This window comes from Myotis nattereri (genome assembly GCF_964212035.1).
Source record: "Myotis nattereri genome assembly, chromosome: 1".
NCBI classification, from domain to species: Eukaryota; Metazoa; Chordata; class Mammalia; order Chiroptera; family Vespertilionidae; genus Myotis; species Myotis nattereri.
Genome location: NC_138075.1, coordinates 154,772,898 through 154,796,573, shown reverse-complemented (window position 1 = coordinate 154,796,573; position 23,676 = coordinate 154,772,898). Strand labels below are relative to the sequence as shown.

The 23,676-nt window shown below is 44.0% G+C and overlaps 1 protein-coding gene across 1 annotated transcript in view; it reads left to right on the top strand.

Moving 5' to 3' along the window:
- Positions 1-10,176: 10,176 nt before the first annotated feature.
- Positions 10,177-23,676, top strand: part of IL2RA (interleukin 2 receptor subunit alpha) — a gene marked incomplete at both ends in the record, with an annotated part of 52,272 nt that continues 38,772 nt past the window's right edge. The window contains one exon of the mRNA XM_081114270.1: positions 10,177-10,240. Coding sequence (XP_080970396.1) covers positions 10,177-10,240 — 64 coding nt within the window. The remainder of the gene's footprint in view (positions 10,241-23,676) is intronic.

Here is a 23,676-nt window from a genome sequence, read left to right as displayed (position 1 = left end):
CCACAGGAGGCTGAGGAATGTATTCTGTTCAGTTGCTCAAGAAGGATTTTGGTGAACTACTGGCAGTCTCTACCATACCAACTGTCAGATTGTTGGTTTATTGGTCTCTGGTCCCTGTCAAATAATGAGGTTTTTTTTTTGTTTTGTTTTGTTTTGTGTTGTTTTTTTTTTTTTGTAACAAGACATTTATTATTCTCAGCAGCAGGAAATCATGAAACAATCCCTTCATCTTCAGTAGCTTTTTTCATTACCTCTGCAAGGAAAAGTGGCAAGAAGTGAGAATCCAGCCCAGCCTGGGCATCCGATGTCAGCCCATTGTCCCTGCAGGCGCCATAGCCTAAGGGATGACGCCCAGCTAACCTGCCCACCTTTACTCCTCTCTTCCAAGAAACGAGACAGCTATGCCTATAATAGCATGTGTCGTGTCTTATTGACTGTGTCCCTGTCCATCCCCTTCCCCAATTCCTGGCAGAAAAAAACTCAAAAGGTCTTTTGACTTGACTATTTGCCCATTCTGGAAAGCCACACCATCACCACATAAACTTTTAAAAATAAATTAAATAACAACATTGTGTCCACCAGGTTGACATCCAATCACTTCAAGAGTTCTCCAAGTGCGCTGCTGGACAGTTAGCCTTAGGGCCTCTCCTCCCACCGGCCACTCCTCCTGGGCCCTTCCAGCAGTGCCTCCGTCACCGTGCTGCCACAGCCCCTTCCAAGTCCCAGCTGCCATCAGCTCTGCACCAAGCGGGTGAAGGCTGGGCAAGAGGGAAGAGGAACTTGCTGACAGGTACTTAGTCAGCAGCTATGGGAAAGGGAAGGATGCCACAGGAAAATGGAATGACCTAGACTAAAATGAGCTGCTTGGAACCCCGTCCCGGTGGGGTGAAGACTCCCAGCATATTAGGCAAGATAACGATTCACCTTGTTTAATTACACAGCTTTGTCCTAAAGTCCTGTAAAGGACTGAATCAACTGTCTTCTCACTTCTACAGGGAAACTAGGAAAAGGAACTCCTCTGCTTTTCAGTCCCTTAAAGATGTTTGCCTGAAAAGACAAAAAACAGTTTGGAGACCTGGATTTTCTCCTGTGACAATGTGTCTTTCTACAGCCCGACCCAGGTGCTTGTGTGAACATCTATGTCTTCTGTGAACCTGTACAGCTATGGGCACTGCTACCAGGCGAGGAGTGAGGTAGCCAGGTGGTAAGAAGGAGGCCTCCCCTTTCACGCTGCACGCGGCAAGGATGTCAGGACCTCCTGCAGGCGTCCCAGTTCATTCCTCAGCAGGTTCCACCACAGAGCTCCCTGTGCAGTACAGGAGACTCACTGCGAGAAGAGCGCCAGGAAATCCAACTGACAGCAGGGTTAGAATTAAACCTTGGAGGCTGGCTGAGCAACGAATGCAATCCGCCACGCCATCCGGGGGCTTTCCATCTGGATGTGGGTGTCTGTCCAGGAGCCTCACAAGACGCACGGCGCCCACGGCCACCCCGAACATGGCGTCCACTTATGAAGCATGGAGGTTGTCATCATCTGTTGGTATGCAACGAACTGGACGTTTAGAAAAAGGAATTTAAAACAACCTAAAATTGTGTCTTGTTGGTGTCCGTTGCCCAGACTGCCAGGGGAAAACACATCTACTTGATCTGGGGAGGCTACAAGGGTGCAAGTGGGGTCAACCTTCAGGAATCATGACTTCCAGCTCCCACCGTGTAGCCAGCAAGCAGGTGGCCACGTGCATGCCGAGGGCCTTCTGAACCCACAGGCAATTCTCACTAGTCATGGAGGAGCCCCAATCCAACGGAACCCCATAATGAGGAAAGGCTGAAATAAGGCTTGGGCCCCTCGAGTTCTGTTTCATTCAATATAATCCCGTTCTCCCACCCCAACCCCGAGTCAGCTGGAGGCAGACTTGGCAGCGGAAGCTAGCATCATAAAATGGTGCAGTAATAGAAGTAACTGGACCGGGAAGAGGAGGCGGCTGCTCCAATGATGTCATAGCCATCGGTGGCCACAGGGGGTGGGACTGGTCATGCAGCCGTGTGTCAGGAGTAATGACTGTAGAGGGGCGGGGCATGAAGGGTGCCATTCTGGAAACAGTGCTGTCGAGAAGCAATATACTCTGCACAACTGATTGTCACCTTCTCACTTCGGGACCTGGTGAGTCTGACCGTTTTTCTGAATTCACTGGTAATTGGAGCCTTAAAGCCACCTTTCCTGAGCAAGGAGTCTATTGTCTGGATCTGATCCCAGTCTTGCTCCTTAGCAACCTCAGGTAAATATGTGGCTGTACGTTTGACACCTTTTTCATTGATGAATTTAATTCGTATTCCATGGACCCCTACTGAAGCAGGAAGTTTGTATTGCCAGGGACACAGCTATAACAGAGCAGGGGAGCTATTTTGTCTCTGAAATGAATTTTCTTCCTTCCGATTCCATTCTTCCTTCCTGTACCTTCTCTCCCGGGCCAGGCGCAGCGGCGGACGGGCGGGCGGGCGGCGGCGGCGGAACTGGAGGGCCCCCGCGGCTGGAGGACTGAGCGGGACCGGCCGGAGCCGTCCGTATCCCGGCAGCCACCGGGGCAGGGTGACGGGACGCGCGGAGGGGCTCTCCAGGGACTCCACGAGCCCACATATTGAGTTTTAATTTCATCATATGTTTATGGTATTATTCAGCTTAATGAACACCCAACATTTATATCACGCAATCATATTGACTTGGCTCTATGACTAAAAGACTTTTACACGGTTCCCCAGCTGGGACTGACAGATGATCTGGGGTTAGTTAGGGGCTTTTCTTCCCCCCAACCCTCATAATTAGATTGTGAACTGTCTGAGAGCATGAACTCTATTTTTATTTGTCTTTGCATCTCCCAGACCCTGGGTGGAATATATTGTACCTGGACCCTGAAGGAGAGAGCCCACGTAAATTGATGCCTGCAGATTGAATTTCCAGAGTCTTAGGAGGAGGAAGTTCTCCGATGTCATGTGTCCAGGCCTTGCTCAGGAAGCTCTGTATTCAGGAGGCCATCATTTAAGGTTTTCAGATGAGCTCAGAGGGCAATCTTAAAGTCCAAATCAGGTACATCTGAGCCAAGTTTCATGCCAAGTCACTGGTTAAGAATCATCATGCCAACATATTTTTAAACATATTTTTTTAACCCAGAAGACAAAAAAAAGGAAAAAATCCCAAGGGCAATTTTAATCTGTATAGGAAATTTAAAAAGTTTTGGGACTTTAAAAAGTGTTAAGTGAAATTTAAAGGCAAGAGGGACAAGATAATAAAAAGCTACTGGTATAACTTTACCAATTCAATAGATGCATCTCAAACATGATGCATCTTGGGTGATCAGATCCTTCCCTATATTTTTACAATCAGTCCATATTTAGAAAAGCCACCCACCCAATCAGTTTACTCTCCAAACAGATTTTGGCTGATAGTTTCCCCTTTAGTACTGGATCATTTAAAAAACACAAACTTTCACCCGGCTGATGCGGTTCGGTGGTTGAGCGTCGACATATGAACCAGGAGGTCATGGCTCGATTCCCAGTCAGGGCACGTGTCCTGGATGTGAGCTGGATGCCCAGTGGGGGGCATTCAGGAGGCAGCTGATCAGCGATACACTCTGATCATTGATGTCTCTATCTCTCCTCCCTTAAAACTAAAGATACGATGGCTTATAAGCTAATCCTTGGAACATGGGTTGTTTGCTACCAAATATTGCAGTAATTTTACAGTGACCACAACAGGTTATTTGGTTGTCTTTGTTATGACTATTAAAAGACAATAGTAAACAAAACTTTTGTTGTTATTAATACTGACCACAAATTAAAGACAACTGGTGTGTTTATAAGGCACGTTGTAACATACAAAATTCCTTTAGAAATCTTTGTTTTTCACTTTGCTCAGAATTTTCAATCACAAACTCAAAGTGAATAAAAATGAATTACAAACCAAGAAGAGTAACCAAAAAGAGTACATCTAATCTCATCTTAAGTGTACACCCAAATCTCAAATGTAAATACTTTAAAAGCCCACAATTTGAGCATTTAAATTCTTTTCTAAGACTCACCTTCACAGTTTTAGATAAAACCACTTAAGAAGCTTGCAAAGCAGTGAAGGATGTTAATATTCTGCTGAGGCAAGTTTTTGACACCCATCTTTCAATTGCTTTTTCCTCTGCACAGAGAGTTTTAAGTGCTTTTAGAAGGTTCCTAAGAAACTTTTGTGCTTCCAAGCAACAATTCAACTAGCATTAACAATTTAAAAATATTAATTAGTATTTTCTTTGCCCATGAGCTCAATTAAATTCTCATGAACTCTGCCCACTGATGTCTCCAGAGAATTCCCTTCAACCCACAATCTGCAATATACCTAATCTCTCCTCTCCTTTCTTCACCCCCACCCCTCCCAGTACCAGGGTCAACCTGTGCCCTCCCACTCCGATAACCCTCACCCAGGGTCCTCCCATTTGAATGCCAGGATTACTTTGAAATCTAATCAAGTAAAATTCAAGTTAAAAAACATAAAAATGAATCAAAGATCACTATCAGTACCAGGACCATTCTCCTGTCTTAGTCATCTGCAATGCAACTGGAATGCCCAAAGGAGACCTGCCATTTCTAACAGAATTTGGGCATGACCAACTTGTACCTTCCCAGACTGCAGCACAATAAAACCCCCACCTCCCCTTGCTAATTGCTTCATCCAAGCCTTTGCCTAAGGCATTTCAAACTTGAACTTTTCCCCACAGTTATATCATTACACTAAGAATTTCTCTGACCAACGCACAGGCAGGTAGGTAGGTGGGCAGGTGGGAGGGTCACGGGGCTCCATCTGCAAGCCCCATCTACAAGGCATCGCTCTGCACTGCGGCATCAGCATAAAATGTTCTACCGCTTAAGAACCTCTGGGAACAGGGATTGTAGCAGAGAACTAGCCTGACAGGAGACTCGATCTAGAAGAGACAGCATCTGAAAACCTCCACCCAAAAAAGGCGGGGTGCCTGCTGGCATTCATGTGCCTGGAGGTAGGTGTTCCAAGTCAAAATTCAAATAAACACATCTGCTGGTGGCTCGGCTACATCTGATTTGGACTCTAAGATTGCTCCCTGAGAAGCTCATCTGATAACCGTAAATGATGGCCTCCTGAATACAGGGCTTCCTGAGCAAGGCCTGGACGCATGACAATGGAGAACGTCCTCCTCCTAAGACTCTGGAAATTCAATCTGCAGGCATCATTTAGGCAGGCTCTCCTGCAGGGTCTCCCCTCCTGCACAGCTATGACTCACACTGTCCCTGGGCTCCATTTCTCCTGGTGCCACCTGATCGAATGATGAACATGATAGTAACAATCCGCAGCCCATAAGGCACTTTTGTAACTTTCAACTGGAACCATCGCTGCAGGCCCACTCAAGGCTGAACATTTACTCCCCACCCCCTCTCCACCGGCAAGAAACACCACCCCACCCCACCCAGAGTCTCAGCAGGGAGAGCCTTTCCTCTTTCAAGATTACCAACACCGACTCCAACAGGGACTTCAGCAACTTTCTCAGGCTTGCCAGATTATGGGAAGCAATGTTTTCAGTGAATGGAATACAGAGAGAGAGAGAGAGAGAGAGAGAGAGAGTCAAGGGGAGGAGTCGGGGCAGAGTGAGCTCACAGGAGAGTTTAGCACCGAACCTAGAGGAAAAGTCCAAAAGGAAGCACTGCCACCTGGAACATAAAGTGTGGGTCACTTTTTCCAGAGACATAAAAATGTGCCTCAGCGGCCCTGCCTGTCAGACACATCAGGTGCCGCAACAGTAACTGCTTAAGATAGCAGCTTCTCTCCTAAATCACTCCTTGACCACTTTCATCGCAGACCAGGGGTCTGGCCTTGCCCCCAGACCTGCCTTCCACCAGAATGGGCCTGACCTCGACCCTCTCCCAGGACAAGCCAAAATTACATACCACCCTGGGCCAGAGCCTTCAGCCCTGTGAAGCTAAGTTCAATTTCCATAAGACCAGGCCTCATCCCCAGGCCAGTTCACAACCCTTTGTCTAGAAAATAAGGGGGCTACTGGTATTGATAAGTTCAAGGTCTGCCCTCCCAACCCACTTGTGGCCTTGTACCCCACTGCCTTCCTTCCAAATCATTTTTAGGCATCAACTGCCCAATTCCATCTGGTCTCCAGCAGGGGTGATGAGACCCTCAGTCTCCTCCTCTCTCTGCCTTCCTCCTTCCAGACAAACCAGGGCACTGGAAGATCTCTGAGCCCATGTAGGCATGGCTCCCTCCCAGAGGTCAAGTGCTCCTTCTCCAACAGGCAGCAGGGATAGCCTGGACTGGAGTGTTGCCATCCACCCTCTCAGTTACTATGGGTCCTTTCAATGTAGCTTTCCCCAGGATGGTTTCCCCAAGATCTAGTCTCCTCCTTAACCTTCCTTCTTGTATCACCACCTCCCCAGTCTCATTGAACTCTGCCATCGCCCTCATCTATCCGCTAAGGCCCTAGACTGACCACTTCCTCCTGCACAACTAGGCCCAAGCACATGGCCCTCCCTGTTGCTAATTCCTCTGATTAATCAGTGAGATTAATTTTTACTGTCTACTTTAATCCAAGTATAACTTATGAGTCCTTTTTTATCTTCAAAATATTTATAAATAACTATCATTAAAATTAACTTCATAGAGAAAAAAGAAACTGGTATAAAACTGAAGATCTTAGTAAACTTCAGGTAATTATTACTTTCTAATAAGAAATATTAATTCCCAAGATGTTCTAGAGTTTAAAAAAATATGAAGCACATTAAAATCTTAGAGATCATCATGGTTTTGTTTGTGTCTTCATCACATATGACTTTATTCTCTAAGGTTGTCTGGATTCCACATTTTGGCCTCATTTTCATTTTACCGCCTTACTCTAGAATAGTGGCCACAAACCTTCCTCTTCTCCTTCCCTTTCTGAATAATTCGGTCTTAAAGCTTTCATGCAGAACAAAGTAAGAGAGGCAACTGTGGTGTACAGTGGACAGTGACAGCTAGTAGCCCAGAGCGGGGAGGTATCACAGCACAAGATGGTGAGAAAAGTGTCTCCATAAGGAGACTGCCTAGAATGGGAAGTCAGGGTCCAAGTACAGTGGAGCAGTGACCCCCACAGGGAGCAGCCCATGGGGTAGTCAGAACCTGACCATGATGAGAGGGAGTCCACAAAGATAGGCAGATACTCAAGGGCTATCTGAGCCCAAGTCGGGTGGGTTGGAGGAGGTTCACACACGGAGCTGGCGGCAAGGTGTCAGAACCAAGCAAGTGGAAGAGGTTGTCCCCAAGGGGAATGGCCCAGCATAAGCTTTCGGCATCCAGTGTCAGAAGGGTATCCATGGGAGCGTGGGGACTAGCCAGGTAAGGGGTGTCGGAGCCTGATCAGTGTGAGGAGGCCATTCTCTCAGAGTCTGAGCATTGGCTCAGAATAGGGCTTCACAGCCTACACAGGGAGAAGAGGATACCCATGTGGGGAGCAGGGTGGTGGCAGAGGTGAGAGATTGATAGCATATATGGGAATTGATAAAAAAGTAAATAGACTAGGGATAATGGAAGCCAAATCTCCCACAGTCAGAGAAGGGAGTTACAAACAGAGAAAAGGACAAAATTAGAATTCAACCCTGTGGTGTTAGATTGGAATTGGGATGTATCAGTGTGAACTTTGGTTTTCAATATGTACAGATGTATATAGACATAAATATAGATATAAAGGTGAGTTTGTGTATACATGCATTGAATCCCTAACACTCTCCATGGGAAGAGCCTAGGAGTAGTGCCACCCAAATAGCAATGAGCATATCTTGGCTTATAAAGACTATTTGCCTCTAAAGCAGCGGTTCTCAACCTGTGGGTCACGACCCCTTTGGCGGTCAAACGACCCTTTCACAGGGGTCGCCTAAGACCATCCTGCATATCAGATATTCACATTATGATTCATAACAGTAGCAACATTACAGTTATGAAGTAGCAATGAAAATAATTTTATGGTTGGGTCACAACATGAGGAACTGTATTTAAAGGGCCAGAAGGTTGAGAACCACTGCTCTAAAGGAATCAGGGAACTTTGGATAAATGGCTAATTCCAGGGATTGGACAGAGAAAGCACAAGATGAGCCTGGAAAATATTTTTATCCCCCAAAGCAAGGAAGTATTCAAAGAATGATGGGGACATGTCCAAAGGACACAGAAGCCAACTTGAATGGATTTCCAGTGGACAAACAGGAGACAATTTAGGCATTGAACTAAATGATAGTGATAGATTACAACCCTCTGAATAAAATAGAAAATAATGAGTCCATATAGATATAAGTAAATGAATACGTTGAAAGTTTGGTATCACAAAGATGACAACAGTGACTTTAAAGTGGGGCACCTGGGAGATACCACTTTAATCAAGTGATCAAAGTGAACATTGTCAGTAATGGGATAAAAGGGTGCCACAAGTACACAGTATCACTACAGCCAAAGATGCAAAACCTGAATCTAACCATGAGGAAACAATTAAGAAATCCAAATTGAGGGATAAGCTATAAAATAACTTGCCTGTATTCATCAAAAGTGCTGGGTTGGTCATGAAATCAAGAAAAGACAGAGGACCTGTTAAGGACACGTGACAACTAAATACAACACGTGGTTCTGAACAGGATCCTTTTGCTTGAAAGGACATTATTGAGACAACCAGAGAAACCTGGCCTGGAGAGTCAATGGCAGTGATGCATCAATGTCATTTCCTGATTTTAATTATAGTGACGTTGGAGAATGTCCTTGCTCATACGAAATACACACTAAAGTGTTCTAGCGTGATGAAATATCACATTGGCAACACTCTTAAATGGTTTTTTTGAGGGAAGGGATATTACTAGTAATGAAATTCCAATTTTTCTGTAAGTTTGTTTCAGGATGATATTTGTAATTACAGGATGATAAGTATAGCTAGGGATTGCTTAAAAGGTAATCTTGTCACATTTTGGTAAGTATCCCACTCTGAGAAAGAGATCAGTTTACTATTTTTCTCTGTAAATTATTGCACTGGAAAATCTGGAAGCCACTCTTGCTCCATTGGCAGAATCCCAAGGCTCTTTCCAGAGGGAGCTATCTTTCTGAGAGGTCAGGGGTAGAAGAAACACGTACTGGAACCATGAACTGCTTGGGCTTGCCCAGATGGCCTTCCTTTTGTCAATATCCTTGCTTTCTTTCTAATATTTTAAAAATTGTCTTTTAACATAACAAGATGATTGTTAATGGACATGAATTTCCAGATAGCAAAAATAGTCAACCATTGCATGAAAATCAGGAGATAGTGCTCTGATAATTAAACAAGGAAGCAAGATTTAATTTTGCAAAAAAAGTCCAAAGTTTAAAACCAAAGCCCACCTTTAATATTTTCCTTTAAGAGAAAGACTTATCTGGAAGCAAAATATAAAACAACAACTCACATTTGGGAACCCAGAACATCCTGGTAAAATGACTGGTACCAATTATAAATCTTGGGAGATTGTTAATGTATTCTGAGTATGGGTCAATCTGCTGCTTCCTATTCAAATGCCTGACTCTTGGAGACCTGTCCTGATGCCCACTAGACTTTTTAAAGGGATCAGTGGTCACACAGCTTTAGGAATTGCCGTCTACGGTCAAGGCTCCTCTTACACAGGCCATGCTCCCCCAACTGTCTGACCCCTGCTGACTCCCCAGGGAGCTGCAAGTTTGGGGGAAGACCTCAATTTATGAAGTGCTAGATGAGACCACTGCCAAGAAGTGCTTGCTCACCTTCCTTTAACGGCAGGGGAATCTCCCTTTCCTGTTCTGGGTGAAGCTGAAGAAGACTCAATCCTTCTCACAACCTCAGCCCACACCTCCCAGCAATTGAACTTGAAAACACCTGGTTAAAACCACTTCCTATCTGAGACTAGAGAAGAGAATGTCAGGCACGATTTCCTGGCTGAACAAATCAGCCTAACGCTTATAGAGAGCCACTCCTCACTGTCACAGAGACTGGACGGACCAGCAAGGATGACAACCCTAATGGATTGATCCTTTCATCTTCCATCCTCCCAGCACGATGCTAACAAGAGGCTGACTGGAAACCCAGAATTCTGCAGAGAAAGATCTTCTCTTCACTGTCCCTAAGTAGGCAGTCTATCCTAGGTGCCAAGATGAAGTCAAGCTTGCTGATGTGGAGATTCTTCACATTCATCATGGTAACTGACTGCGTGACAGGTAAGGGGTTACAGGTGCCCTCAGGAACTTGGAAAGGCTATTGGATGTTACTTCTCCCCAGCCACAGATTCACAGAGAGCACTTAAGTAGAAGGTATAGAGAAGGAGGTTGAATCCTGGGCTCTACCCGTTCTTCACAACCCTCTGAAGACCCATTTTATGCCCAATTGTTCCTGATCTATATAAAGAGCTAGGAATGATGGGCTCTCCTGTCATTACTCAGTTAATTTTGGGATGAATAGAGTGGTCTGATAATTGAAAAGAAATTTTCTTTTATTTCCCAATGGATTTAGTTTTCTGCTGCAACCACCAGCTATTAAGATATGGCTAAAAATATGCTCGAAATCTCTCTAAGAGCAGGTTAATGTGCATGGATGTCAATAACTCATATAGGAAATATTGGGGTAATTTAAGATCTCAGAATAGTTTGGCTTCAAGGATGTATACTTGGTTCTCTACTGCCTCAGGAAATCATACCTAGGAAGCTTCTTATATGTGCGACTTTATAGATATTTTGGAAATATAAGTGTGCTCACTTTCAGAACACTTTTTCTTGTGTTCTTATGTGTGTATATGCATGTACTATGTATGTGTATAGGATATATATATGTATATGCAAGTTTTGAATTTCATTCATCCTTTCACATGGGGTTTGTCAACGTTTTCTGGATTTTTTTTTTTTAAGAAATAACTACCAACTTCTACCTCAAAACCATCCTTCCTACCTGAGTGTGAATTTTCTCATAACTTCTCTTGCTTACTCAGGAAGACAGATAAGGTGGCAAAGTCTATAATTTCATATCCTTGATGTCTAGATATGTAATAATGCTAACTGGCCACAGAAAGATGTGCTAAGAAGTGAAACACAATGATGCATATAGTCTTTTTGCTTGTTTGGGGGAAGTGGCCAAGTTATGTTGGGCTGTGAACTGACCCAGGTGTAGGTACTTCTTCACTTTGGAGCTAAAGTGGGCATGATTTTAGGAATGCTTATAATGTGATTTCTCTCTCAGCAGGGTCTTTACAAAGTGGGAGGTCAGTTCAAGCCAGAACAGAGAAGTCTTTACAATTATACATGTCCTATTTCTGGGAAACAAGTTTCAAGTAAACTTGTGTTATTGCTAGCAAATGGTGATTTATCTGAGGAATAGTCTTGGTGGCAGTGGGGCAAGTGGAATTATTATGAGGACTCTTTCATTCACTCAGTTCTCCAAAAATCTATCCAATATCTCTTATTCCTATTTTCAGCACTGTAGGAAATATAAAAATAAACCGGACAGTCTCTATCCTTAAGAGATTTATAACCTAGTAAGAGAAAAAAGGCATCGACATAATAAAAGTAATGCAGTAATAAAGTTTGAATGTGATAAGATCTATGGGAGCTATTAGAGAAGGCTTCGTGAAGGAGGCATGCAAGAAGAGCCCTGATGGACTAGTAAATTTCCATAAGCAGAGATTCCAGACAGAGAGGACCATATGAGCAAAGACACAGGAGAGCATTAGAGAACCACAAGTGGTCTGCTGCAACCCCCAGCATTGCATGGAGATGTGAGGATATTGGGAATTAAGATTGGAATGGTAGAATGAGGTCAAATTAATGATCCAAGGCCTTAGATAACAAGTTAAAAAATTTTAACTCCATTTGGTAGTCAAGGAAAGACTACTAGAAAGAAAAGTTATCATCTATAGAGTGCCTTCTATGTGCTGGTATAGATCTTATTTTAATCTTTATAACGACTTTGCAATGTGGATGTCACAAGCCCACTAGATGAAGAAGAACCCAAAATTCAGAAGTCTCACAGGCCGTAACAGAGCTGGGGCTCAAACCCAGGTCTCTCTTCCTTGTGCTCTGCCTGTTCTGTTCCCTTGAGACAGGGTCAGAGCTCTGTGGAGAGGTCTCTGGTATAGGGTAGAGAGACATTAGGTGCACAGCGGCAGTTCATGAGGTTCTGACTAGTCCAATCCAGAGGCAAATGAGGACTTGGCGGTTAAAGAGAATGAAATGGGTTGGGTAACAAATAATCTCATCTCAGACTTTTTCCTCCAAGAACCCAGTCTTAAGTTTTTTTATTCATCAGGAGTGAGAGGTCTCAATTGAAATCAAACAGGTTGTCAACAGATGCAATTTCTAGCTGATTCATAAGGCAGATTTTCATTCTGAAAGTTTCCAAAGCCACCATTTAAAAATTGTATGTGTTACAATTAATCAACTTGAATGTTTTTAGTCTCTATATTACTGGGTCCTGGGATGTGGTTAAAAGAAAATTCTCCTGATGTTACCATGGCACATTATTGAGGCACTTTTCTCAGAATTGTGGAAATTCTGAGAGTTTATCTATGCCTTGATCATCTTTCTTTCATTCTAGGAATTCTGTGAACAAATCTTTATCCCTTAGACTAAAAAATAAAAAAAAACAAAAAAGCGCGGAAACCCATTAAGATGATATTTCTAATTATCCCTTCTTGTAAAGATTACTGCCCACACTGGAATTTCCCATCTTCACATTTGTCATTAAAACAAAAATTTTTTAACTCTTCACACCTAATCATTCAATTTTTCTATATCCTAAAATGTTATTACCACTATTACCTTGCTCATCTTCAAGGTATACCTCAGTGAGCCCTGGCTGTGTAGCTCAATTGGTTAGAGCAGTGGTTGGCAAACTGCGGCTCACGAGCCACATGCGGCTCTTTGACCCCTTGAGTGTGGCTCTTCCGCAAAATACCGACTTCTGCGCATGGGCCATGAAGTTTCAATCGCACTGTACGTGCACGCCCGAACGTAGCATTTTGTGGAAGAGCCACACTCAAGGGGCCAAAGAGCCACATGTGGCTCGCGAGCCACAGTTTGCCGACCACTGGGTTAGAGTATCATCTGCATACACCAAAGTTTTGGGGCATATACAAGAATCAACCAATGAATGCATAAAAAAGTGAATTACAAACTGATATTTTTCTCTCTTTCTAAAATCAATAAATAAAAAATCATTTTAAAAAAAGATATACCTTGGTGAGACAGGGTTTTGGTAAGCATAGGAAGTATCTTATAAAATAGTTTCTATTTTTTTAAAAATAGTCTGTCTTGCTCTAACTGGTTTGGCTCAGTGGATAGAGCATCAGCCCGTGGACTGCAGGATCCTGGGTTCAATTCCAGTTAAAGGCACGCACCTTGGTTGTGCAAGCTCGATCTCTGGCCCTGGTCGGGATGTGTGCGGGAGGCAATCCATTGATGTGTCTCTCTCACATCGATGTTTCTCTCTCTGTCTCTTCCACTTTCTAAAAATCAATGGAAAAATATCCTCAGGTGAGATTTAACAACAACAACAAAAAAGTGTGTCTTACATAAGCAGTGCTGTATACACATGTACATATGCTCCATTTTTGATTTAAGAAAAATGAGGCACAAAAGAATTGACTTCACAAATGGACAGTTAGAGATGCTAGCAAAGAACTGTGGGTGAGCTCTATAGCCCCACCACTTGACCCCCCTCATCTCAAAGAAAAGTATTCTTAAAACTTTTTTGGCTAAATCCTTGAGTATGCTGAGTACTTCTGTGTAATTTCTTGTTGAAGTCATTCCTATAATAGCTAGAGTGACCCTTAAGTCAGGCTATCCCTCAACATGGTGGCCACTGGAGTTATTTCCCTGTACCTCTCATTGCCCAATGAGCTGTACTGGTAGAAACCTTGCAAAGAGAGCTCCCTTAGGGATTAGGGCATGTCACCTGAGGTCAGTGGATAGAAGAATTAGAGGGAAACTGAACTTTGCAAGGAGCTGATAGAGGGCCAAAGCACTTCCTAACAAACATTGTTGGAGGACTAAAGAGAAGACATGTGAAGGATGTGATTTCTGACAAATTTGTATACTTCCCTGGACCTCTTTGTAAAATGAGAGGGTTGATAGAGATGATTTCAAGGCCTCCTTCCAGTCTATGTAAAGAATTCTGATGGGGGGCGGGGGGAGGGGGCGAAATAAGCTCTGCTTGAAAGGCATTTTCAAGCTGGGGTTCTTTGGGACAAAAAAGTTTCCCCCAAATGAAGACATACACAACAGGATCTGGGCCTAGCGACCTTTCAGTGTCAAAGTGCCAAAGCTGACATCTCATTGTAGGTTATTTCCAATTCCCTCCGCTGCTCTCAAGCATGACCCAGTGCCTTGGTAATTGTTGCAGTTGTAAGAGGCAAGGCAAAAACACCACTCACTGTTGGCCTTTGGCTACTAGTTTGCTTCTTTAAGGAATTTTTGCCTGAAACCATTTCCTGGTTTCTCACAGGAGAGATCTTAGATGAGTGGGAACCGATTTCTCTTCTCTTTACCCCAGGCCATTCCCTGTGAGAAAAGGAAAGAGTATCTTAATTCAATTGATTGCTTCAAAAAGTTATAAGCCCTTCACCCTGAAAATGTTCAAATAGAAGCTTGGCCACTCCTGTGGGATGCCATGGAGGGGTGCATGCCGGCCAAGAAGGTGGATGGGTGACATTCTGGGCTCCTTCCTACCTCTTCATTCTGGTTCTCCTCTGCCTCCTTCCAACCTGTATTTATTTTAAAAAACATATATATCTTTGAAGATTTCAGAGAGGAAGGGAGAGGTAGAAAGATATAGAAACATCAATGATGAGAGAGAATCATTGATCGGCTACCTCCTGCACGCCTCACACTGGGGATTGAGTCCGAAACCCGGGCATGTGCCCTGACTGGGAATCAAACCGTGATCTCTTGGTTCATGGATTGATGCTGAACCATGCCAGCCAGCCCACCTGTACTTTTTACTTCCCCTCTGAGAAAATGAAATTAGGGATATGTGATTTTCATCCTTTTCAAATCCAAAAGAATCCAGGTAACATATAAGTGTGGATTCTTGGTTTTAATCCACTGTGTGCTCCCCCACTCCAAACTTTGGGTGGCAGTGAGAAACATAAAAGGAAGGAGAATTTGAGTGGGAAGGTGACTGAGGCTGGGTGAGGGGAGCCACTAAAAAGGTAAAATGTGAACCATGAGTTTATCTGTACAGGGTTGGACAAAAGTAGGTTTACAGTTGTTCATATGGAAATTTCCATAATTAATAAATAATAATACAAGAATAAACTGTTTTGTGTACTCCCAACTGTAAACTTACTTTTGCCCCACCCTGTATTTGGTGAACTTCCAATAGCCAAACACCCCGAGTAAGGAGCTCCTCCACTCCTGCCCTCTCCACAAAGGCATAGGTTCCCTTCCTCTGGAAGCAGAAAGCGGAAGTGATAGGCTCAGATCCCTTTGGATTTAGAACAGCCGTGGGCAAACTACGGCGCGAGGGCCGGATCCGGCCCGTTTGAAATGAATAAAACTAAAAAAAAAAAAAGACCGTACCCTTTTATGTAATGATGTTTACTTTGAATTTATATTAGTTCACACAAACACTCCATCCATGCTTTTGTTCCGGCCCTCCGGTCCAGTTTAAGAACCCATTGTGGCCCTCGAGTCAAAAAGTTTGCCCACCCCTGAGTTAGAACCTAGGGTTTCTTCCCTCTGGACTGACAATGTGTATCCCGCTGGCATCAATCTATGGCCTGTCTGAGGCCCCTCTGTCACTGGGGGTCTCTACACTTCCTGAGACCCTCTTTCTCTTGTTCAATTCTTTGTCTAGGCAGCTATCAGGTAAGGAAAGATTAGAGACCCCTAAAGAGCTCCCTTATGTTCTGCCAAACTCTTTGGTGACCCTTCCTGATGATTTCTTCAGGAAGTTCTGGTTAGGTAAAGTCATCTGCTGCCCCAAGTACCATCAAAAATGGGGAGGGGAGGGGGAGAAAAAGGCCCAGCAAGCCTCACTACATAAAGATGAACCTCATATATCACTCCTATGTACACAGCCTGCATTTCTCAACAGGAAAAACAATGTGATAGCAACAATCCATCTAGCTTTTGGTTCTTAATTAATTTATTTTTTGAGTGGTAAGTTGGCAAATCCTTGAGAAAATTTGATGAGATCTATCAACTGTCTTCTTAAAAAAAAGTGCAAATGCATGAAATTTTGAATAAAATTCTTGGGGATTAAAGCCTCCCTATAAATCAGGGTCCCCAGGTAAGACATCTGATTACATTATTTGATAGCTTAACATCCATTGTCTTGAACAGAGAGAATGAGCTACAAGAAGTTAACCTCCCTGGAAAGGGAACTATAATTGGCAAGGGCAACCTAAGAGGTCTGGGAGCCTAGATAAGACAGCAGGTAAAGGGTACCCAGGACAAACCAATGACACAAGGCAAGCAAGAAAATTGGCAAAGCCAGGACTAGAATCTAGACCTCTTAAATTCCAGTCCAATATTCCCTGCATGTCTCTACACAGACTCTCAATGACAAACGCATCTAGCAGGATTACTGAGATGAAAAAAGCGATAGTCCTTGCCCTCAAACTGCTTTTGGCTGAACCATGAGGATGAAACACCTGCTGAGCAATTCTTCTCTTGACTGACAAGGGAAGCCAACAGTGTTTGCCAATGAGTCAACACCCCATCACTGAATCCCCCCACAAGGCTTTCAAATAAATCACCCATTTAGGGGAAAAGAGTAATATAATTATTTCTAGATATTTTAGGTATTTTCCATTCTAAGATTACTCAGATAGTTTTTGGCTATTTGACTTGTTTTAAGGTTACTCTGGGACTTGCTGCCTTCAATAAGGAAACACCGGGAAATGCATTAGGCATATTATGATATATATATATATATATATATATATATATATATATATATATATATGCATTTGTGTGTGTGTGTGCATGTGTGTGCGTGCTGAGCAAAATGAGGCTAAATGGCTAGTGATTCTCTGATTTAAAGAAAAAACTTTTGCTCATACAAAAAGTATCTCACTTTAATCCTCTGTCTACACACATCACTGGGAACTGGTAGACTTCATTCACACAATAGATCCCTGGATCAGCATCACCAAGGCTGCATGACACCTTTGGGTAATAGTTAAGAAGCCCAGGGTCTTATTTCCCCACATCCAAATGTTGTCCCTGACCCAGCCCCAGCTAACTGCATGCTGGTGGCTAGAGTATCCTGACAGCTCACACCTACACCCCACCACCCAGTTCATGGGGCTTTTGATCAGCAACTCTGCCTGCAGCCCAGTGCAAGGCATCCTGCCTACAAGAGGAAACTAGGGCACCACAGTGTGGGTGTCATAGGAGGGGGTCACCAGGCTGGGAGAAAGATGAAGGGAAGGAGTAAGGTGCTGGTCAGAAGTCTGTGCCTCTGGGCAGGCCCACCCCATGGTGGAAGGAGTGGGTTAGATTAGCCAGACATGCTTTCTGGGCTGCTTTCTCCCTTGCCCAGAAGTCCCCACACTCCTTATTCCAAATGCAGTGAAAGAATAGGCTGGTGTCAGACTAGGAGCAGTTGAGTACTTTTTCCTCAAAAAAAAAAAAAAAAAAAGAAAGAAAGAAAGAAAAAGAAAAAGCAGCATGTTTCTAAAGATTAAAAGGAAGTTCAAAGAAGACAATTGGTTCCTTTACACTAAAGAGCATGGAAAGTTGACTAGTTTCCAGTAGGCCCTGATCACCTGTGGTGACAAAGAAGGGTGAGCTGATGAGCGAAGCTGTGAACTGGAAAACAGATGCCTGGTTACGGCAGGCCGTGCCCAAATACTGATACCAACACGTAGTTTCTCCTTTCAGGCTTATTTGTTCTCAGCCTGTTCCAATAAATATTTTAAACTGTAATGACAACAACAAGAGCGACTATTCATATTCTATAGGCTATCTTTCAGGTATTGTGTGAAAACATAGTATTACTTCAGTTAATCCTCAAAGTAAGGCAGGCCGTATTGTTATTCCCATTTTACACCTGGAAAACTGAGGCTTTAGAGGTTAAATATGTGGCGCAATGTCACACAATTAGGCTGCGAGCCGGGCAGCCTCACCCCAGAGCCTGCGTTCTTTACTGTTCTTCTAAACCAGTGATGGCGAACCTATGACACGCGAACTCATTTTTTTGGTTGATTTTTCTTTGTTAAATGGCATTTAATTATATAAAATAAATATCAAAAATGTAAGTCTTTGTTTTACTATGGTTGCAAATATCAAAACATTTCTATATGTGACACGGCACCAGAGTTAAGTTAGGGTTTTTCAAAATGCTGGCATGCCGAGCTCAAAAGGTTCGCCATCACTGTTCTAAACTGCTGCTAAGGGTCAAAGATATATGTGCCGTGTTAACAAGAAGTTCATTTTCACTCTTTCAAAAGTTGGAGTAAATATGTCCTGGGGTATGTCCCACTGCTTCTGTGGCTGTGCATTAATGTGCCTGTGCCTACAGGAACCAAACCCTGATGCCACGGGGAGCTGTCCCTTAATGTATGAGAGGAATGGTCTCTTAAGGCCCATCAAGTCCCTTGAGTCTTAAATTCTCTGAATCTTGCTGTTCCCCTTCAGTGCTCCTTCTACCCTCAAAAGAGCAGCTGGAGTTGTCTTCCTTGCATTTGACGGTGCTTCAAAGAAACTTCAGTCGGGCCACGTCTGCCCCAAACGCCCACAAAACAGAGGAAATTCTGAGCACCTCCGGGCATGAGTCAACCACACCATGTTCAGGAATTGCCATCTCTGCCCACGGAATCACCCACTCTTTTCTGTTTGGGACCAAAATAGATACCTCCTTCAGCAGCCTCACTGCTTTCTGTACTCTCAGCAATAAAAACAAAGGCAGGATAGGTGGGTGCCTCTAAGGCAACATGGTGGGAGATTTCTCTGCTGTGATGGTTTTCAGAGTGAAAACATTGCTGCCAAGGTAGAGTCGACAGACAGGGATGGGTGGGGCAGGTGGAAGAGGGAAGCCATAGGGTGGCTGGGGACAATCTTGCCTGTGGCAGACCTTCCAGTCATTTGTTCATTCCTTTGTGTATTCATTCATTCAGCAAGTATGTATTGAGCAACTACTATGTGCCAAATACAAAATAGGAGATGAATGTAACCCAGTCTTAGTCTCCAGGAGCTCACCAGGCAGCAGGGGAGAAATACATGGCACAGATAATTACAACCCAAGATTTAAGGTACAAGAGTAAATAAAGAGTGATGGAACACACAGATAGATAGATGGTCATTCTTACTGCAAGTCCCAACATCTTAAGTCAATAACTGCCTCAAGTTTACACTAACATTTGGGACAAAAAAAAAAAAAAAAAAAAAAAAGGAAGCTGAGAGCATAATTTGGTCATTGTTAATGACTAAGATCAAACACTAATTTTGAATTTGGAATAACATAGAGAGAGGGTGTGCAGAAACTATCTTTTTCTCAAGAAATTGCTTTACAGGAAAATGGAAATATTTCAACTGGGAGTATTTACAGCTCTTTAAGATCCAACTGTTTGATTTTCCCTGAAGCCCCCAAGTGGTGCAGAAGCCCCATTTACAGATGGTGCTGAACAAGTGCTGCCTCCCCAGCGGGGCATGAACCCTTCCCCCACCCTAAACACCCAGGGAGGACAGAAGGAAACCTAACAGGTTTGATTTATGTTATTATGTACTTAAAAGCAAAGCAACAGTGGTGGTTTTTTTTTTTTTTTATTTCATGAAATGAGCCCTGTAGAGCAAATTGGCCCATCTCCTCATTGAAAGATCAGTTATCACGATACCAAGTAAAGGGCAAAGAATCATTTCTAAGAGTTTTGTTTGAAGTCCCCAAAACACAAGTTGACGTCAGCTTCTTCCTGTCTCAGAGCGCTGTGAGTTTCCCGGGAGTTTTGGGGGTGATGACTTTACAAGAGGTTGCTCATCTGACACCTTTCCTGGCTGTGGCCAAGGCTGTCTCGGCTTCCCCGACTGATGAGACCGGGCACAGCCTTCAAACCCAACTGAGCATCTGTGTGGTGTCTGTTTCCGGCCCCTGTGGTAGTGACACCTCTGTTCAGAGCCTGATTTAGAATAAAAGTATCTTTGAAAAAAGAAAACTCCTTATTTTAAGTGGAAAGCAAAACAAGCAACTACAAACACACACCCCCCCACCCCCCCAAAACTATTTAAAATAAAAGGGCAATTTCTTCAGACATCCTGCTAACACCCAAGAGAGCACGGAGACCGCAAAGGGTTAGCATCTCAGCTCTCAGTATTCAAACATTTTTTCATTTATTTCACTTTTGGCTTTCACTGCATTTCATTCATTGGGCCATGAATTTCACTTTCTCTCTCCCAGGGAGTCTTGAGTTTCCCTCCTCTGGTCTGGGTTTGCCATAGGCTGGGGCAGAGGAACTTTGACCCAGAGCAGGCCGCGCCGCCTGAGCACCCTCCATTCCGCCTCTTCATGTGGTAGTAATTGCGGCTCTGAAGCCTTTCTGTGGGCCAGCCATGCCTCGAGCTGTACACTTTTCATGTTTTATCTCGCGGAATCCTCAGAACAACCCTATGAGACAGGTACCATTATTATCAACCCCATTTTACAGGTGAGGAAATAGGTTGTGAGGCCCAAAATAGCAGTAGAAGTGGGCTATATGCTCCATCCTTGTACAAGGAAAGCAACTGTCCCATGGCTTGTATGCAAGCCAGCCTCCCATCTCTCATTTGAAGTCATTCTTTGATTTATCCCCAAATTAATCTCTCCTGAAAGCAAATGTCATGATGACTTTTCCCCGGTCAAAGAGCTCAAATCATTTCCCACTGCCTATAGGACACATCTACTCATCCTGGCATCTAATATTCTCACCTGGATGTCCACATGCCCTTTGCAGAGGGCACCCCAGCTCCATGCACCTCTGCCAGCAGCTCCCCTATTCTTCACCTGTGGTTTCAAAGCTTGGCTCCTAGGGAAGCCTTATTTCCGGCCCCCATCCTCCTTACTGGAATAATCTTCCACATCTCAGCTGCCTACTTGGGATTCTGACCAACTGGAAAATATCTTGGGAGAGCAGAAAGGGCTCATTAGGGAATCTATAGGCTTGAATTCAGATCCTAGCTTGGACTTGCATGACTCTAGCTTCCTTTAAACCAGGCATCGAGTGCCATTCTCTGCAGGCACTAGCAAGGTGGTGGGATCTGATGGACACGGTGTGGCAAGCACTGTCTGAAGAAATGGCAGGGTAGCCTGCGAGTGCAGAGGAACCCCACAACACCAAGGCTGGGGCGGGCCCCGAAGGCTTCCTAGAGAAAAACGACCACGGGGAAGACCTGCAGGAGAAGCAAGAGTCAAGAAGGGAGAAACTACGTTTTAAGTCCAGCATGAGCAAGGCCAACGACAAAAGACACAGTGAGTTCTGAGAGCGGCACATAGTTCGAGGCCGGGGCATTCAGGTACACAGCAGCGGCGGAGACTTTTGAAGCCGGGTGTGAGCTGTATCACAAAGCCTTGCCAAGGACAGGGGTAAGCACTGCATCCTGAGAGGAACAGAACACCGCAGAGCAGTCTCAGGCAAGGGAGGGACATGATCTGGAGAGTTGGCACCTGTCTTCATTGTGAAGGATTAGCAGCAGACGGGATGGGAGCCAGGGAGTGGCAGACCCCAAAGGCGCTGAGTTAGGCTGCTAGCTGAGGTGAGAGTGGATGGTAGGCAGGTTTCTTAAACCTTCAGGGGCTTCAGTTGCTGTGGGTATCAAATGGGAACAACACCCCTCAACCCTCCGCCCACTGGCTATGTAAGACAGGCTGCCTAAAATAAACAGGATATAGAAGGTGCTCAATAAACATGACTTGCTGGATTTCTAATCTGCATGACCAAAGGCCCAGTGGACCTTTCCACATGGCTATCTCTCAGGCTTCTCACACTGAATACATCCAGAATTGCTCCGCCAGGCTCTTTCTCCCCCATTTTCTGTTTCAATGGCAACACCATTATCCACCCAGCTGTCCTGGAAATCTGGGAAAATTCCTTGTTTCTTTCTTTTCACTGGTCCCATGTACCCAATCAAGCCCCAATCTCTGGAGACTCCAGCCCTTACAATCTCTGAACATTAGTAACCTCTCTCCATGATCACTCTCATCACCCCCACTGAGAAGACCCACGACAGCATCCCCACAATGCAGGACAGATGCAGGACAAGGGCAATGGGAGGTCATAGGCTGCAGTGACCACAGGAACAGATGCTGCCAAGGCACAAAAGGGAGGAAAGGTCTGAACCATACAGCTCTTAGGCTGCTGGGTCCAAATACAGTGGGGCCTTGACTTACGAGTGTCCCGACTAACGAGTTTTTTGAGATACCAGCTGTCTCTCCGCAGATTTTTTGCATTGAGTTGACAGAGTAATTTGAGTTAACGAGCTCCTTAACGAGCTCGGTCTCCGATCGAATTAAACTCGTAAGTCAAGGCCCCACTGTACTGCCTTTGCGACTGACAGGCTATGTGACTCTGGGAAGGTCATTCACTGAACCTATCGGTGCCTCACTTCCACCACCTATAAAATGCAGATGATAAGAACTACTTATCTAATAATTAATTAATTATTCAATGATTCTTACTGATGTTAATTAAACTATAGTACTTTGTGTATTATTTACCATATACTTAATTCTATTTTAATAGTATTCTATTGTATTATTTAGCATTACTATTTATAATAGCCTATTTCATAGGTGACGGAGAGGAACAGGGGAGTCAATGTGTGTGAAGTGCCTAGAATAGCTCCTGGCGTGCAGTTACTCTGAGATACCTTGGACAAAGTGTATGCTCTTAAGCAAGCAAGCAGATTGAGAGAGGAGTCTTGGAGCCCCCTTTCCATCCTGACATTCTATGGCTTAATAAATACTTGCCCTATAATGGAGTGAAAAGTAACATCTCTTCAACATCATGCTGACTATGCCATTTAACTTCCCAGGGGGACAGCTATAACGACCACATCCTTGATGAGTTTCATTTGTTACTTTTTAGCACAAAGCAATTCCCAGTGGATCAGGGTAACAGACCTTAAGTTTCCATGTCCTTAGAAAATTCAGCCACCTTGGATTTAACGCCCAATGTTAATGCCCATTGCAGGCCCAGAAACCATGACTTCACGGGGTAACTAAGAATTTGTGTAAGGCGGGAATGGTGCAGAGCAGTGAGAACGTGGAAGGCTGTGTTTCCCCCAGTGCTGGCTGAGGGAGAGCAGCCCACTCTTGAGTCCACAGACTGAACTCCACAAAAGCCTTTAAGTTAACACATTGCGGACCCGTAGTTTTATTGCCAGCTTTACCCAGTGGTCAGATCAGTTTCTACTGAATGAGTACAAAAAACGTTTTACATAAATGTTAAAGGCACGCTTTAAAATTAAATACCCATTGCATTTTGAAGTTATTTATTACATGTTCTTACAAGCTAATATCTTTTTAAAGTATGATACTTTGTAGTAAAACACTGTGTAATATGAAGTGGAACCAAACAAAGCTGGCAACTGCAATGCATTTCTCTTCTCTTACTATTACTTTTGCATACTTTGCAAACTTTAGTAGGATATTTCTTTTTATGTAAAGTTTCTGCAATTGAAACGCTATTGTA